A 19,706-nucleotide genomic window follows, 5' to 3' on the forward strand; every position below is an offset into this window, starting at 1 on the left:
CAGGGTAGGTGAGGCAGAAAATCCCAAGCACTTCAAAGCAAAACCTCTAGCAACTTCTCCCAACTTCATAGAAGACACAGGTATTAAAATAGGAACTCCCCATCCACTTTTCAGTTCACTTTTTGGACCTCGTGAAGGACTCTTAGAGGACTGCTTGCTGCTGTGTCCTGCTGTGTACTGCACAAGACTCCTTTTCTGCACCTTGAGCTCTGACTCTTCACCTGCAACCAAGACTACCAGAGTGACTTCAAGGGCTAGAATGCTGACCTCCTATTAAAAGACATTACAGACTCCCGCCATCTTGAACCTGCACCTGGACCCAGCCTGAGTAACCCCGTACCCTGAACCATCATCCCTGGACTTTTGCATGTGGTGCTAACTGTGCTCAGAGAGCCAAAATCCAAACCTTGGGACTTAGAATTTTTTTGGCTAAAAAATGCTTTGAGAAGCGAGGGAAGGCGCGGGCCGGGGACCATCCTGCTTGTATCCGCTCAAGGTGCATTGCCTGTCGGCCTGACTTTGCGACTGCTACGTCTATGGTCTTCTCAACAGCAACAAATCCTGTTAAGCGGTTCTTCACCAAAAGGGTTTCCAACCTCCTAAACCTGTCTTCAGCTACAGCTTTCTGCCATATCCCACTGAAAATGTTCACTTTCATAAAAATGACTAAATCTGAAATAAGAAATCTTTACTGCAACTTTGTCCAGCAGTTGCCCGATGACAACGCTCCTTCCTCCAACACTGCCTGCAGCTTTGCACTGCTGAACTTTACTTTCTCAGTACATCTGTCTTGAAAATTCTTCTACATTCAAAGTTAAGTGCCAGCCAGCCCCAATCCACTTCTTCTGTCTGATCCATGCTCCATCGCAGTCAGCCATATTTTTTTACTTTGATCTGGTCTCACACGACTAGATATCCGCTGCAAGTGCTTTGATCTTTGAAGTGTTAGTTTTTACTAAAAACTTTAAAAAATCATATCTCTGGTGCTATTGATTGGATTTTTGTTTTTCTGTTGTCTAATAACTTATTAAAATGTACTATATTTTTCTAAATTGGTGTGGGAGTTTTTCTTGGGTTGTGTCTTAACTATATTAATTTGTGTGTTCTATATAGCTGCTTTACACATTGCCTAAGCCTGACTCCTTTTTGAGTCCAACTACTCAGGGTTAAGCACAGAGTAATTCAGGGGCCAATTTAGAGTGTGGTGGATGGGTTACTCCATCACAAACATGAGAAATATTCTGTCCGCTGTATTACGATAGGATATAATAGGATCATGATACAGCGGATGGGATATCTGTCACATTTGTGACAGAGTAATCACAACCGCAAAGATCATAATAAGGCCCTCTGTGACTTTTCATAGTTCACTTTGCAAGGGATTGTGGCTGTTGCTTCACCAGGGTCCATACCCCAGTCAACCAACAACCCAATTTCTCACACACTCTTTATATATAAGTGAAATATGGAAAAATGCAGGACTGGAGTTTGTGATTAGTTCATTGTAATACACTTACAGAGGGGATGGGAAAGAAAGGCAAGATTACAGGAAGGGGGGCAATCATAAGAAAACATTTATACAATTATTTCAGCAAACATTCTGCAATCAAAAAAAACTTATATCTTGCTGAAAGAAGGATTATTAACAGTAGAGATATGTTATGTTATGTCGATTTGTATGGCATAACTTATCACCTGTGAGGGTATCCAAGAGCTGGACCAGGAACGTAGGTTGGGCAGAACTCCTAGTTGAACAGCCAGGTCTTCAGTTTCTTGCGGAAGTTCAGAAGTAAAGGAGCTGTCTCGATGTGCTGAGTGATGTCATTCCAGTTCTTAGTGGCGATGAAGGAAAAGGTGCACCCTCCTGACTTGCTTTTGTGACTGCAGAGGACTTGTGAAAGGGTGAGAAAGGTAGAGTGCAACTGTCTGAAGGGTTGGTAGAGTTGAAGTCGTCATTGTGGTATGCTGGTCTAGTGTTGTGGAGGGGTGGGTAAGTGTGTGTTCAAGCAGCTTGAATGGGCAACTTTTCTGCATGGGTAGCCAGTTCAGTGAAGGAGGGAGTGATGTGAGCACTCCTGGGGATAAAGATGAGTGTGATGCTGGTGTTTTGGATGGTCAGAATCTCCGTTTTGTCTGTGTTAAGTTTAAGGCAGTTCTCCTTCATCCAGTTGCCCATGTTAGTCATGCAAGAGGTGAAATTAGTCCCGATGGTGTTGTTCGCATTGGTGAGGGAGGGGATGAGCTTAGTGTCGTCGGCACAGAAGACAATGTTGATGTTGTGGGCTCTTATGATGTGGGTGAGGGGTGCCATGTACATGTTGAACAGGGCTGGACTGAGGTAGTATCCCTGGAGGACCCTGCAGATGAGTTTTGTGTGTTCAGAGATGTATGGGGGAGTCTGACTCAATGAGTTCTGTTAAACAGGAAGGAAGCGATCCATTCAGTGCAGACACTTAAATTCTCGAGTCCAGGATTGTATTGGATCCAAAGAAAATGAAGGTGGAATTGCTTAAAATTGAGAAAATCTTCAAAAGGCCACTTATGCCCGACGTCAATCAAGATCATCGTAAAAGAGAGATTTGTATTTGGATGCTGTTTTTTTGTTGTTTTTTTTTGGTTAGAGTTGAAGATTGGTGATCAATGGAATGGTTTCATTCACTTAGACGGTTTTATACTAGTGCTTTATATTTTGTTTGACATGAACAACCTAATTCATAAAAAGTACATATGTACCTTGATACCGCCATCTTCATTATTCTCGTCTTCTTCTTTCTTTTTTCGCTTAGATTTTTTCTCTTTCTTTTCCTTATGTTTTTTCTTCTTTTTTTTATTGGGTGCATAGTCACTTCCTTCGCTGTCTGATATTTCCTCAGCATCTTCTTCATATTCCGATATTTCCTCATCACTTCCCTAAAACAAATTTACACTCAATAAGAATAATTGAGTACATTTATGAAAGGCTCACTTCATCTACTCAAATGTCAATGACTTGAAAGCAACGTCAGTTAGAAACACTACTGCTCAGCAATATCGTCACAAGCAAGGCCAAATAAGATGATGGCGTATTTTTGTTGAACGCAAGTGCATTACAGAGGCATTCATCGAAAAATTCCGAGATAATAACAATTTGTCAAGTACTGCCAGATGGGACATTGCTTTCTGGAATGAGCGATGCCTGGGCAAACCTTCGGTATACAAAAGATGAAAATATTCTAAACACTGAAATAATTAAATTATTTGAATGAAATCATATTACGTTTAAAAGCATGTACATTCAAAAACTAAATGGGCCATTTCGAACCGTAAAAGTCTGCCCAAGGCAAAATTTAAGTTGGTATGACTCAAGTAAAAGAATTAGTGACAATACCAAGGAGTGTTTGTTAAAGTACATGCACATACAGATCTCACTACAGGCACACTGAGAGAACATATGTATAGGCACTCACAGCAATATTACAGACACACATGCAGACACAGGAAATATATTGTCCGATTTGCCCACTCAAACAATGCAAATCGTGCACATTCATACTGAAAATGATTATTTATTTTGCTTACCTTCTTAAAAATTAGGAACTAAAGTTAACTAAATTACACACAAACACACCCATTCGTAATGGATAGACAGCTAGATGAAAAAAAACGCAGGAAGATGGTGAACTAAAAGGCTTCTATCCAAGCCTGTTTTATCGGAAGAAAATCAAAAGATAGGTAAGAATATTATCTTTTTTGATAAATGCTGAATGGCGCAAAATAAACTGGTCTCCTTAAATCAGTTCCGCATGGGTTTTTACCTTCAGAGCTTTTCCAGTTTGACTGAGCATACACTTTTAACAATCTGCAACTACTATAATAACTGGACAATTTAATACAATACCGTGTGATCAACAATCATTAAATAGCAACTTGATCAACAACTGACTCTACAGGGTTGACCCCAACCTCGAGATAACAACGAAGCAATAAATATAACTCAACCATCAGATCATAATTTACTGGCCAGATCTCTTGATAACTCTGATTTATTAGCAGACTTAAGCGGATTACAATCAACTCTCTGGTACCAAAATGCAGCTAAGGTCGCCTCCACAGCTAATAAGGGAGAATTGAACACATCACCAGTCTAACTCCATCCGCAAGCTACGAGGACAATTATTGTCACATTGTCTATGATGACAGACACTATGGCATCGAATCACCTTTACTATCCGAGCAATTTGTTCTGTTTACTGACATTAAAAAAAATCTATTTGTACGGTCTATACGACAACACCGGCCTTTTTGGAAATATTTACAAAGTACTAAAAAAAGTTGAATTTCATGTCATTATCTTGTCACGTCTGGCTAATATATAAATTCTCCCAGGAATGCTTAAATCAATGCAACCTACCACTCAAGCAATTATAACGAGTCAACAAACCTTGGAACATAACACTGCTTAATTAGTCAACACCAATACATGTATACCTGGTCCCCAGAACGTTCAAAGAACATATTAAGGAGTATCGAGCAGATACATCACATACCTAGCCCAGATAAAGTAGGAAATGAAAAATCACCCCAAACCAAATTACTTTTGAAAGACAAATCTAGAATTGAAATATCGTTTCACTCTGGTTCAGGGGTGGCAAGTGCATGATTTCTGGCATCCAGTAGCAAGCATCCCTTAAAAAACTGAAGATGCTGAACAAAACATCAACTGTACACAGGGTATCTTTGTCTATCAATGTAATGGTCAATAGGCATTCCAATAAATGGAACATTTTCCCAGTATTTAATCAGCGAGGAAAAAGTGTCATGGTTCAATTCAACTGCAACTCTTTCGTCCCAAACACTTAGAATCTTTTCAAAAGCTCTGCAGAAAAACAAAATGATCTAACTTTAATATCAAATAAAACGATTCAATTGCACACTTAACTTGCCTTCCAGTAAGAGGTAAATCCCAGAAAACAATCAAGAATCATTAACAAATATGCCAAGACTTGTAGCCACCGCCAGGGAGTCCGATATCTCCACAACTGTGCATTAGAATAAAAGAGGAAGATTATCAAAAACCCAAAGCAATTCATATCCTTTCTGGTACCTAATGTGATTATGCTAAATTTCTCTCGAGCAGATCTATATTTAAAGCAAATTAAGTCACTAGAGAGAACTGATCTAGAATGTGCCTATTTATAATTAATTCCAAACCACAAATCGAAGAGACTCCATGACTATTTAAATTACCTAAAAAACCTCAAAATGATTGAATCACTTTCCCAAAATAAAAGCCATAAATTACAGTGACTTAACATTTGTTAGGTTAATTCGAGGCGTGGCACAAGGCCTAATGGAGAAACAATACAAACTACCTGGGTGATGGATATTATTTCACATCAAATCTGGGCCAGACGAGCTGGCCTGGCAATTTAAGGGCTCCACCGATATAACAGGCTATGGACATCTCCATATCAGTCTTAATAACAGCATGTCCAAAGAGTGTCAGGTCACCATAACATCTTTACCAGATCAACACCATCACTACGATCTGATTACCGTACTTCACTCCTAACAGAAGGTTAAGGGAAATCAGAGTGAACTTGCGATTTCTTCGTAAAATATTGCCGGTATTAATCCACATATTAACTCCAGTGGAGAAAATGTAATAACCTTTTTAAAATAATCATCACGTGATCTGTGTCCGCGAAACATGCAAACCTGACTTTTAACCTACCTAATTTCCACATGCATGAAATCTTTGCCTACAAAACCTTTATAGGGCGTCCAAGTGGTGGTCTGTTAACTCTAATACATAATAATCTGTGGCCTAAAAGTACCAATATCAATTCAAAATCATACTATATGATCATAATTCTTCTAGCCTTCATGAGTCAAAACCATCTCTTGGTAGCATATGCTTACTTTCCACTGATGTTAATTAAAACAAGCCTTAGTTCTACTCTATTCTTGATGCGATGGAGACTATCTTGGAAAAATATGCTTGGTGACTGACAATCACTATGGACGACTTCAGTGCTAACTTATTATTTCCACATTGGAAACATTTAACACCCGAGGACTTAACCCGTTAACTGTAAAATTGATCCTCCTCATATATCAGATTTATTAAATAAAATTCAGTGAAAAATAACAAACCCATCAAGCCATTCTTTGAATCAGGCTACCACGCGCTGAATATTAGGTTATCAAATGACCAGCTAGCAAATCCAACTTTCACTACAACAAAATATAAAGCATATTAGACTATATTCTATTGCACTATAACAAATGTAATCTATACAAAATACAGACATTTTCAGATTACTTCCAGAAAGGAGAGCGAATTACAATTTGCAGCAATTAACACTACATTTGAATCATGATTTCTATGAGCTAATCAAACAGTTCGATAAAAAAGACCTAACCTCAATACATTTTAAGACAATTAAATGGAACACACATCTTCATTCCAAACTATCCTTGCTAATCATCCAAAAGTTCATAACGCCAAGATTTATGAGATCAAATTATTACGATCATTTAATCCTCGATTAGCTTGAGGATTGGGAAACATTGTTAAACTTGATTTTCAGCCTTATTTCCACTAAAATTCCCAACAGATTTACTCAGTTTTGACCAATTAATCACCTTAGCAAAAATAAAACATTGCAAATAGGGGTAAGGCAACATCTCAAGAACCCACAATGTTTACAACAAGACTCTTTTATCAAACATGAACAGGCCCATTATAGATTCTCAATAAAACATATACAGACAAAATATCAAGCAGCAGCCTAGATTCAAATAATAAGGGCTATTATTTCAAAGAATGCAAAATCATTCTAAACTCTGATTGGTCAGGGAATTGAGCAAGATATAACATCGAAATAGTACCTTATACCAAATGAAACCTGGATTGCGCATACTCATGATCACTAGTCAATATGGGGAACCACTTAATTCATGTTGCAGTCTATTCAAACACGTCATCACACATATCACAATTAGAAACCATGATATTGATAGAAACCTTAGACCCTCATGCATGCCAGGCCCAAATTGGATTCCTATTGATGTATTAAGATCTCATCCAATCGTATGACAGTTGTTACTTTACCAATTATTTTTGCAAGGGCTTCAAACAGGACATGTTCCATCCTCACTGAAGGGGGCAGTAATCCCTCCAATACACAAAAAACACAACCCAAAAAACTGTTGCCTAATAGGCCTTCTCAATTGTGAAAGCAAGTTATTTGAGAAATACTTATTGGATAAATGTTATGTTTGGTCAGTCGAACATAACCTACTTTAATTCAACTAATCTGGATTTCAAACAGGTTGTTCCACTATTGACAATACCATCACCCTTAAATTACTAGTCGAGAAATCAATAAAGAAAAATCTGCAAAGTTAATCGAAGCAGTCTGTGGGACAAACTATCAAAATGGGGAATTGGCCACACTTCATTACATTTTTTGATTGCGTTGCACAATGAACTTGGCTGAAAATAAAATTGACTAATAATAAAACAAAAAAATAAAATACAATAAATGACAGACATAACATAAATACAAATAAAATGAACAATAACAATAATAAAACTTTCTCCAATGATGCCCACACTGAAAGGCCTAAAGTAGAGATACATCGTGGTACCCCTTCTTTTCTTTCATATATATATCAGACTTTTTATTACATCTCAATTGTTTAGCAGGTCTACTGCTAAAACTAGGCATGCAACCTATTAGTTATCTAATCCATGCAGATGATGTAATTATCCATATTTTTGTTAACTTCATCAGGCCTGCAACCCCAACTCTTAAAGCCACATGAATATAACTGTGCAACTGAGTGCTATCCTTTGGCAAAACTTTTAAACGGCCTTTCTGGGTGATAGATGGACAATGAAAAGAAAAAGTAAACAAATACAGTTACTTGACATTAATTATTGATAACAAACTATTGTGGTCTGATCATATTTCACAAAAGAAAACAAAGGCCCTTATTACGATATTTGCAGACAAGAACACCCGTCTGCCAAACTCCCAATGAAACCAAGGTTTCCACTGCTCAGCCCAGTGGGAAAGTGGAGGCAGCATTGTCACCAGCTCGTAATTGAGCCTACTGCAATGCTGCCACCCGCAGGAGGCTCCAGCAGCCTTGTAATGCACACTGTCTGCGGTGCAGACAGTGCGCATTATGAGGGTGGTGGGCAGGGGGACGCGAGTGCAGTAGCCCCCCTCTGGCGCCCTGCACCTGTTCTTCACCAACCTTTTCATGGCAGTGAAACCACTATGAAAGATGGTGGAGAACCAGGTTGTAATCAGCAGGGCAGTGCCGCCCTGGATGATTGCAACCTGCAGCTGCAGTCAGCCTATCGGGATCACTGATCATTTTGGAAACAGCGGTCGGACCGCCAGGGTCATAATGTGTCAGTCGGACCTCTACCTCAGCGGCAGTCCAGACCACCACATGGAGTCTGGTGGTCTAGTGACCACCAGACTCATAATTAGTTCCAAAGTCATGTATCATTACAAAATCTATAAAGAGGTTTTCAAACTATCTATGAAGTTCATACCATTGGATAATCAATGACTTAAATCATCTCAGAGTTCATTCCATCACTCTTTTATGCATCTTCAGTTCTCAAAATTAGGACAACAAATGAGCTGGATAAAATCTACATGAGAGAGATATGATCCTTATTGAACTTATGCTCAACCAGTCCATACTGCAAACTACGTCTTAAACTTTCTTGACAACTTTGCATAAAGGAGTACTCAAACTACATTTGTGATTGCAGAAGAGCCAAGGCAAAGTCCTTAAAATGCTGAAATAGAAGAACTAAAAGGAAATGTTAGCATTACTACAGATTTGTGCTTAGAAGTCATTGAAAAGGTTATTACTGAATACCAACTGGCACAGCAAGCTCGCACATGAAAATGACTTGCTCGGAGCGTAGGGTGCTCATAAGGAGAAGACTGCAGCTTCACAATAGTAGGAATGATTTTACTATCCTGCACACTTTTAAGCACTCAGCCTATATAATTCATAGTTATTTCACAACAAATCAGGAATATTTACATTCAAACATAGAGACTGTTTATACCAGCAGGTATTTAAGATTTAGACTGATTTATATCATAATTGCTCCATTTGAGAGATAATGAAATGCACAAAGCCTACCTTCAAGGAAATGCCGATTTTGTGACAAGTCCATTGATCACATTCTTTATGCCCCCTTTATTGGATTTAAGGGACAGTCAAGGAAGCAACCACGTAATCATTTTCCTCAAAGCACCATCACTTTATCGAGAAGATCATGAAATTGCTACATGTCTCTTTTACTAGCTTACAAAAGACTGTCTCTAATGCTTCAGTGTGATGTTTCATTGAAGGTTTAATCTCACATGTATAGATTCATTTTGATATATAGCATGTTTATTTTAATTGCTCAAGTGATGTATCTATTTTAATGCCTTTATTATTGTAATGTATATATTTTCTATACAATAAACTAATTACATACATTCAGGGATGCTGCTATGGCACCATACTGCACATTTAACTTATGTATAGACTAACAAGTGATATGTCTGCCGGCACATCCCAGGTTTGAAGACTAGCAGGATAAGGCAATTCACATCAACTATGGATGCCACTAATATTGTTTATGCACCATACGGTGGCAACAAACACCATAGTTAAAAGGTTTTTATTCCAAACAAGTTGACGTGCAACTGATAATGCGTCCAGCCCTTATAAATTACCAGTACCTGGACACGATGGAGGTCGGTGAAATCTTTTAACCGAGTCGGGCTCTCCTCATCCTCAATAGTCGAGTCACTCAAATCAATAATCAATAACTGTTGTAATCGATAATCAATACTCAATTAATAGATCAATATAACACATCAGAAATCAATAACAGTTGATATTTCTGCGCACCATGACCTTTCAGTCATGAATAACCACACCAGTTTATTAAAAGTTAGTGAATTTATTTCCCTATATTAACAAAGCTAGCACGATATATATGTGTCTCAAAACCAATTGATATATGTATATGAACATTACTAGCTGTCCATAACGGCGGAAGAAACGCAATCTACGTAAAATCTGAATAATGATACACTCTGTTATAGCAATGCAAATCACCAATGTGACTAACTGTATTTGACTAATTGCATACATTCGGTCAGCATAACAAGATTTCAATTCTTCATGGTACATTGAATGAATACCTCGACTAACCTCTAATTAGCATTGGCATGTGGGACTTCATGCAAAACGAATTTAGTCAACACAAATTTGGAAAAGTTCTAGCTAGGATCCTATCAAAATAGCAGTTGGTACCTAAAAGGAAAAAAAAACAGAATGCATAATACATTTATCCTTTCATATTTACCAAATACAATCAACATTCAAGAAAAGTCTTCGTCCTTCAGGTACCGGTTGATCAGCATGGGGCAAATTTCAAAGGGGCAAAGTTAAGGGCAAGCTTCCTTGCAACGGCAAGGAGAATAGGGCAAAGTTACTGCATGGGCAAGACGGGGCAAATCAAAGTTAAAGTCTCTAGGGTGAGAATTCTTAAAGTCTCTTTCTCTCAGATAGAGAAAAGGGCATCAGGGTGTCGTCCAAAATGGAGTCTGGCATCAGGCTTCAAACTGGCATCGAGGAAAATGGCTGACTTCTCTTTGTCCGGTGGGTTTAAGTAAGAAACATTCCAAATTCTGTAGGGTCTTCCATTGGAGGGTTCATAGGTTGGCTTCAAATTGTCCAATCAAAATTGTCTTTTACTAGCGCCCATTTATGCATACACTGTCCTTGGCGCCTTGGAACACAAATTGTATCATGGTTTGCCAATTATTTTACTATCTGTACCTTCATTGTCCGCACCTGCAGAGACTGACCTTGTATCAAAGGGGATGTAACCGGCCTAGCACGAAACCTTGGAGATAAGTGTACCAGCCAGTTTCTACTGGAAAAATACAACTTCAAGCAAGAATATATTTCATTAATTCAAGGAAAAAAGAGAATCACGCAGTTAGAATTTGAAACCAAGCAACTAGGCCAAAGCCTGTACTAAATTTAAGCTAAGCAAAACAGTTTTCAAACAAGAAATCATGGCATACATTTGCGATTATGACGGATTAATACATTTTTAATACTTCATGATTAATAAAGCTCGTTTATAATGATGGCGAACTGCCCCGAGGGCACAATTTCCCTCGTACATTATTTCTTTTACTTAAAATCACACTTCAATATATATGTCGGTTACACAGTGTACATGAATATATGTCGAACCCTCTTTTTCTGCGTCATCAATCCCTCCTCTGATGGCTAATTATGTCATCACATCAAATCTACCCACAAATTTTATTCCATTAAAATTCTGTATAGTAATTTGGCACTTCAGTCAATTCCCTTTTTCTTTTAGTCCCTTTTGACTTCTCCCTATAAATTTCCACCATTTTGTTCTCTATTTTCTCTTCTCTTTTTCTTTTGTTCCTTGCTTTTAACATTTTGAAAGCTTTCCATATTCCCCAAGAACCTAATAGACAAATTAATATTATTAATATTCCCTTTACTATTTTTAGTAACAATCCGTTCCAAACGTTGCTGAGCCAATTTCCCACAGAAGCAAATCCTTTTCCAATTTTCTCCCAAACTCCGGGTTCTTTCAATTCCTTTAAATCTACACTTTCTCTAGTTAAATTTGTAAGCATTGTTCTAATTTTTCCACTGTTGTCGGGTATATAGGTACAACAGTGACGCGTGCCAAGCATTTTGCAAACGCCGCCATCCTTTGCTAAAAGAATGTCTAAGGCAAGCCGATTTTGAAGAGTCATAGCTCTATCTGCAGCGAGTTCAGCATCCATCAGGATTATAGCTCCCGAAAACTTTGTCAACATGTTATCCACAATAGTAGACAACTTTCGTATTTTGATTGAATTCAATATGACTCCTACTGAAGGAATAATAGCTCCAAATATATCTCCTACCACACCAGCAGCTGTCTCCCTTTTCTGAACATGATGTGATTCAGACAGCCTTGGAAATTTCTTTAAGTCATCTAACTGGTAAACCTTTGGGAACAATATTCCCAAATAACACCTCCCATACCATCCTTTAGGAAGACGATAATAGGCGTTGAGTCCACAAATATAATATACTCCAGGAATAACTGGGTCTTGTCCATTCAGCATGAACGTCCACTTTTGTTGAAATGCGTGTGTGTGTTTACATTCACTCGTTCCCACAAAAACTGTGTCATAACATGATGGAAATCTATGTATACAAAATCTTCCCACATGCAATGTATCTAAGGCTATTTTCCCTTGTGTCTTTATTGCGGCAAAAGCATAATTATCTACCGACGTCCTTTCGTGCAACTCCTTCTCTAATTTCTCCTTCATTTCGTTCTTTCTGTCGTCAGTGCGGTCTAAAAATTCTATTTCTATTGGTGAAAGCAAGCATGTAAGGTTCTCCCTATGTGCGTGAGCTGCGTGAAAAGGGGACATTGGTTCGAAAAATTCCCTCATTAATTTGGCAGACCAATCTCTAGCTATCTTAGTTAGGTGCCCTATTATGGGGACATATGCAAATGTAACATCGTAATTAGTATAGAAATAATGAATGTCTTTTTGAGCATAAAATCTGGAAGCTACTATACTACATGTAATTCCATACGTAAGAGGCATGCTGTGATACGTTACCCCCTCCACTACTGAGGTAGGTATTTGTGTACACACATAACAATCTTTCGCATCCATGGTCTCAACATACTCACTCAGTAAGCGATAGAAAACGTTAGATGAAAGTTCCTTCTTATCATGCAAGTGTCTCTCGTCTTGCTCGAGTCTCTTCAGAGCTGTTAGTTCAGTAACGATAATAGGTTTAGAAGTAGAAGCATCATTCGTCTCACTCTCGCCTTTACCATGCATTCCAAGAACTATTGCTACAATTATTAGTACGCATGCGATCAGTAAGCCTATACACATGTATTTACAACACTTCATTTTACGCCCCTGTGTAGTGAAGCTAGTCATGATCTGTATAGAATCAGAAAGCTGAAGACACTTTATCAAAGCGTATTTGCAGGGTTTTTTTTTTTTTTTTTTTTCTAAGTTGCAGGTATTTACAAAGCTGAACGAGTTCAATGTTCACACAGTTTCTTTAGCAGCTTAGTCTCTTATCGGTTAGCAGCGTTGTCTCAAAATCGGTTTCAAAGTCAATCAAGTTAGCAATGTCTTAGCCGGTTGAAAAGTCAATCAGGTTAGCAATGTCAAGTTAGCAATGTCTTAGCCGGTAAAAGAAAATCAATCAAGTGATCAATGGTTTCAATCAACAGAGTCCATAAAGTTTTTATTTCCAAAATGAAGTTCTGCCTCTTCGTTCTCAAGGCTGAGGGATACGAATTTGTCTGACCAATCGTTATTGGCTACGTATGCCCACTCCGGACCGGAATACCTCCTGCTCGGTATCCTTTTTCTTTTCAGTTTTGCATCTCTCTTTGATTCTTTCTCACTGGTACTTTCCTCTTTGGCCAAGTCCTTTTCTTCACTTGATGTTGGTACCACGACAGACACTTCCATTCTTTTCTCTTTCACTCTTGGCCCTTCACTGTCGTTCAACGTTTCTCTAGTTCTCAGTTTCACTGGTGATATACTTGGTCTTCTTTTTGCACTAGGTCCACTTGATGGGCCTGCGATCTCTTCTGAAGAAGTTTGAGCAGTTTCGTTCTGTTCTGCCTTGTCCTCTCCTTCTGGGGAGTCAATCAGGTTTTCCTTTTCTTTTTCTGTACCGTCTGCTTCTGGGAAAGCCCTCCTCTGATCAGGCTCTCCTGCTTCTTCACCTCTTTCGAGCCCTTTGTCACCGTTGCTTTCTTCAGGCTCTTTGTCACTTTCAGCTGCTTCAGGCTCTTTGTTACCTTCAGCTGCTTCGTCGCTGTCTGAGGCTCCTCCTTGGTCTTCCCCAAGTGAATCGGTTGCTTCGTCCTCAGAGAATATTTCTCCCTCCTCTATTTCTGCCTGTTCGCTTCTAGTTCTGTTTTGCTCTGCCTCAGCGCTCAGCACTTTGTTATCAGGTACTGTCAGTTTCAGCGCTTCAACTTCCTCATCTGTGGGACACAACACCCTCTTTGTGTGACTGGCGTGAATCCAGTTGGGAACTCCCGCACACTTCACAGCGGTGGTAGTCGTCAAAATCACTTGGAAAGGTCCTTTCCAACGGGGTTCCAAACACGACTTCCTCACGTGCTTCTTTATCACGACCCAGTCACCTGCTTTCAGGGTGTGTCCTGGACCTTGGATCGGTGGCAAGGTGGTTGCCTCCACCTGGTGAGAGAAAGATCGAACCACATCAGCCAGACCTTTGCAGTAGTCTAACACCATATCATCTGTAATATTCAAAAGCGCATTTGCAGGAACTGCTGGAAGTCTCATAGCTCTGCCCATGAGAATCTCGTGTGGGGACAATCCAGTCTTTCTGTCAGGGGTGTTTCTCATTGACATTAGTACCAAAGGCAATGCGTCAGGCCATTTCAAATTTGTCGATGCACATATTTTCGCCATTCTCGATTTCAATGTGCAATTCATTTGCTCCACTAGACCTGATGCTTCAGGGCGGTAGCTACAATGCAGCTTTTGCTCAATGTTCAGTGCTGCACAAAGCAATTTTATTACTTCATTATTGAAGTGACTTCCCCTATCTGATTCTAAAGATATCGGGAGTCCGAAACGTGGTATTAACTCTCTCAAGAGTAGTTTTGCAACTGTGAGACTGTCGTTTCTGCGTGTAGGGTATGCTTCAATCCAGTGACTAAAAATGCACACAATCACCAAAACATACTTCAAGCCTCCATGCACAGGCATCTCAATGAAGTCCATTTGCATCCTGCTGAATGGACCCCCTGCTCTTCCAATGTGGTTCAAATTTACTACTGTTCCCTTCCCTGCGTTCATCTGTTGGCAAATGACGCAGCAGTGGCAAACTGCTTCAGCAACTTGACGGAATTTGGGGTTAAACCAATCAGTTTTAAATAACCTAATCATGGCATCCCTCCCAAGATGAGCTTGTCCATGGTAAAATCTGGCTATCTGTGTCAAAAGGCTATTTGGAAGAACGAATTTCCCTTCACTTGAAACCCATAATTCATCTAGTCTCTTTACACATTGTGATTTAGTCCACGAGAGTTTTTCATCCTCACTGACACCATTCTGTAGGGATTTCAATTTGTCCATTGTATCTATAACTTTTAGAGCAAATATTTCGCTTTGTTCAAGTTCTGGTTCACTTATCAAATTCCATTCATCCCTGAGCAATATACAGTTCAATGCGCAAAACCTTGCGACTTGATCCGCATATCCATTTCCTAGGGAAACATAGTCTTGTCCCTTCGAGTGTGTACTGCACTTCACCACTGCTACTTCCCCTGGTAACTGAATGGCATGTAACAATTCTCTTATTCTTTCACCATTTTTCACTGGTGATCCTGAAGAGGTCATGAAGCCTCTCTGTGACCACAATTGTCCAAAATCATGCACTATTCCAAACCCGTATTGGCTGTCAGTGTAAATGGTAACTTTCATTAGTGCAGAAAGTTGGCATGCTCTAGTAAGAGCTACCAATTCTGCTACTTGTGCAGAGTAAACCCCTTGAAGCCAAGAGGCTTCCAGAACACCTGTTACAGTACATACAGCATACCCTGCTTTCAATACACCCAGTGCATCTCTTAAACATGAACCATCAACAAAAATGATTTGATCATTTTCTTCTAACTTGGTATCTTTGATATCAGGCCTTGGTTTGGTGCAAAATTCAGTCACCTGAAGACAGTCGTGCTCGATGTCTTCAGCGTTCTCAATTTCAGCATTTTCACTGGGAAACAAGGTTGCTGGATTCAACGTAGTGCACCTTTTCAGCTGCACATTAGGTGATCCCAGAATTATTGTTTCGTACCTTGTGAGTCTAGCACCAGTCATGTGCTGTGTTCTGGAACGTGTCAAAAGTATCTCGACTGAGTGAGGGACCATGACTGTTAATGGGTGTCCCATCACTATTCCTTCACTCTGAGTGAGGCTGATACCAACTGCTGCTACGGCGCGCAAACACCCTGGCAGTGCTGCTGCGACCGGATCCAAAGTAGCTGAAAAATACGCTACTGGTCTGTTTATGCCACCATGGGCTTGGGTCAAGACAGACAAGGAACATGCATCACGTTCATGACAAAACAATGTGAAAGGCTTTGTGTAATCAGGCATACCTAAAGCTGGAGCCCTGCACATGCATTCTTTCAATTCAATAAAAGCATCCATCTCATCTCCTTTCAGCTCAATTTCATCCAATGCATCCTTCTGGGTCAGTTTCAGTAAAGGTTTTGCTAGAGTTGAGAAGTTGGGAATCCATTGGCGACAGTAGCTCACCATCCCCAAAAACTTCCTCACCTCCCTCCTCGTCTTTGGTGGACTCATTTGAAGTACACTTGTTATTCTTTCCTTCATTATTCTCCGTGACCCTTTCTCTATTTGATGACCCAAATATTTCACTTTCTTCTGACAGAACTGCAATTTTGAAGGAGACACCTTGTGTCCATTCCTTCCCAAAGGGTTCAATAGGGCAATGGTGTCGGCTGTGCAGTCACTTTCTGTCTTGGATGCAATCAGTAAGTCATCAATGTACTGTACTAGGGTTGACTCGAATGGCAATTCTAACGCTTCCAAGTCTTTCTTTAGAATCTGATTGAAAATTGACGGTGACTCCGAAAACCCTTGAGGAATTCGACACCAACTGTAAACTCTGTCTAAGAATTTGAAACAAAAGAGAAATTGGCTGTCCTCATGAAGAGGCACCGAAAAGAATGCTTGTGACAAGTCGATGACTGAGAACCACTCGGCATCGCAAGGGACTTGAAACATTATCACAGCTGGATTTGGTACTACAGGGCAGCATTTAATTATGATGTCATTTATTTTCCTCAAGTCCTGCACAATTCGGACCTTTCCACTTGGCTTTATTAGTCCCATGATTGGTGAATTACATGGACTGCTTAACACTTCTTTCAGTACTCCCTGTTTTACAAACTCGTCAATGAGTTGGGCGACTTTCATGAGGGTGTCTTGTGCCATATGGTATTGTGGGGTCTGGGGAAAGGTTACATTGGGTTTTACGGTCACTTTCACTGGTTCCACTCCTTTCACCAATCCCACCTCTTTTCCTGTCATATCCCACACTTCTTTTCCGACTGTTTCCCGTAATTCAGCTGGAATATCTGCTTCAGTGATCATCGGAAAAAGGGTAATCAGAGGATATTCTTCATCGACAGTTTCCATCTCATCCCCTTCTACACTGTCCTCTTCTTCCCCATCACTGCTCGTCTGAATTCTAATTCCATCGTTCGAACACATAATCGAACATCCCAATTTGCACAATAGGTCTCTCCCTAACAGTGATATCGGGCTTGAGTCACATACCACAAAATTATGTGACCCTTGATAGTTACCAATTCTGACTTGTACTGGATCTGTGATTGGGTTTGTCAGGTACCTGTTTGCTACTCCCACTACTTGAACTGTTCTCCCTGAAAGTGGCAGATTTGGTACTTCAATGCTCCTAACAGTGGAACGTGTAGCTCCTGTGTCAACCAAGAATGAAACACGATGGCCCATAACTCTTCCCTCCACATACGGGCCCTTTTGATCAACTTCCAAGGATGCTGCAAGCACACAATTTCCCTCCTCATCTGAACTTTCACTCTCCCATGCATCGTTTATTCCATTCTCACTGTGTAACGGGAACTGATGTACTGTGTCATTTTGATTCATTCCTTGACCCGTGACCTGTTGAGGAAGCATTGCTTGCTGCTGATTCATTGGTGCTAAGGGTATTTGCATTTGCTTATTAGGTACCATAGGAAATTGCTGTTGCATTGGCTGCAATTGTGTCATTTGCACACGAGGCATTTGCACCTGTTGCGGTTGCATGGGTTGTAGACCCTGCATCTGGTTCATATTGTTTTGAAAATTTGGATTCGGACCTCTCAGTTTCGGTCCTCTCATAGTCTGAAATGCATTGACATCATTGTTTTGCTGACCTACACCTTCCTGCACCATCATTGGGCACTCCCGTTTCCAATGCCCGACAATTCCGCACGTGTGACATGGCATCACCTTCTTCATTGCCTGTATACCATTTGGAATCATAACGGTATTCAAATCTGGACCATTATTCACAAAAACTCCTCGACCTCTGCCTCTCATCTGTGGCTGAAACATAACATTTCCCTGTTGCTGCTGCTGCGGCATCTGTTGTTGAAACCCTTGCAAACCTTGTAAACCTGTCTGAGCTGCTCTGAGCTGCATCACCATCACCTTTTCCTTCAATCTTTTCTGCTTTGTCTCAATCTCATCACTGCAGTATTTTGCATAATTCAACACTTCATCGATCGACTTTGACTGCCAACAAATCAAATGCGATTTAATCATCTGGCTAATTTCGGGTCTCAGCCCTTCCACAAACCTGAACACAAAATGGAGCATGTCTTTTGGTTCAATCGTTTCCGTGCCACTGTAATTTTTAAACGCTTTCAACAACCTCTCATAATACGCGTGTATAGATTCTTTAACCTCTTGAGCGGTCCTGTCAATCCTTTGCCAATCCACATTTTTCAACGCAACCTTGGTTTTCAAGTGCTCGATCACCTTGTGGTACAAACTCATTACCATAGGTGATGGCGCACCTGTGTCCCTATCTCTCTCTGGTTCACTCGTCGGCCAACCTACAGCCCTTTTACAATCTTCCCACAAATCAGCCGGAACCACAATTTCAAATAAGGTATTCAGGTCTTCCCAGAGACACTTCGCGAGTTTCACAAATCTATCCGTTTGTTGGTACCACTCTATCGGCTTCTCTCTCAATTTGGGAAAGTCATCCGTAAAGGATTGAATATCGCACCTGTGCCATGGTACATGCACAAGTTTTCCCCCTGCTGTCTCTCTCATTGGTAACATGGTTATCAGATCGTCATTCTGTTGTTTTTTCTCACTTCGTTCTGAAGTGTTTTCCTTCTTTTTATCCTTTTTCTTGACCCACCTGCTTTCCCACTTGTCTAAACATCTCCAAACCTGTGCACTCTGCAGTATCTCTTTAAGGTGTGTTTTCATCCCTGCGGATCTCATGTGTTCAAAATCTTTTGTCTCAAAGTCTAACCTGTAACTTCTGCTCAGGTGTTTGGTCTTACCTATATCGATCTCGTTTCTGTCTGCAATTTCTTGTAACTTCTTATGTATGTTGCTCACTTCTCTTGTAATCCTAGGGGACATGTATCTTAGTTCTTCCTCTGTGTATGATTCTAATCTGTTCAAACCCATTGTTCCCTCTACCAGTTCGTCTGCCTCCATACCCAACCTTATTTTATTCAGGTATTCTTCTCCCTTCCCGCTTGATGTACTCTGTGGGGAGTTCAGGCTGTTGAACCATTGTGTCAACTGTTGCGCGTTCAGTCCCATCAATGTAGCAGTTACATCAACTGCCATCGACGGTTTCTGTAATGTTTCAGTCTGTGAGGTTAACGGTACTAATAGTGGTGGATGTGACCTTACCACGGTTGACGGAGCACAAATTGGAATTGGACTAAACTCCGACAAGGACCCAGATACATTTGGCAGTGCCGCTATCGGAGTTGTCTCTGGAGTGGTTTCTATGCATCTTCTCCCTGTCCCATT

At 40.1% G+C, this 19,706-nt stretch overlaps 1 protein-coding gene across 4 annotated transcripts in view; it reads right to left on the reverse strand.

Annotated features, from left to right (window-relative positions):
- The window catches only part of CHD5 (chromodomain helicase DNA binding protein 5), a 981,350-nt gene that overhangs the window by 658,382 nt on the left and 303,262 nt on the right, over positions 1 to 19,706 (reverse strand). For all 4 annotated transcript variants that reach the window (XM_069239999.1, XM_069239998.1, XM_069239997.1 and 1 more), the window contains exon 3: positions 2,734 to 2,910. In XM_069239999.1, the coding sequence (XP_069096100.1) occupies positions 2,734 to 2,910 (177 nt within the window). The remainder of the gene's footprint in view (positions 1 to 2,733; positions 2,911 to 19,706) is intronic.

The sequence above is a fragment of the Pleurodeles waltl genome, chromosome 6 (assembly GCF_031143425.1).
Source record: "Pleurodeles waltl isolate 20211129_DDA chromosome 6, aPleWal1.hap1.20221129, whole genome shotgun sequence".
NCBI lineage: Eukaryota > Metazoa > Chordata > Amphibia > Caudata > Salamandridae > Pleurodeles > Pleurodeles waltl.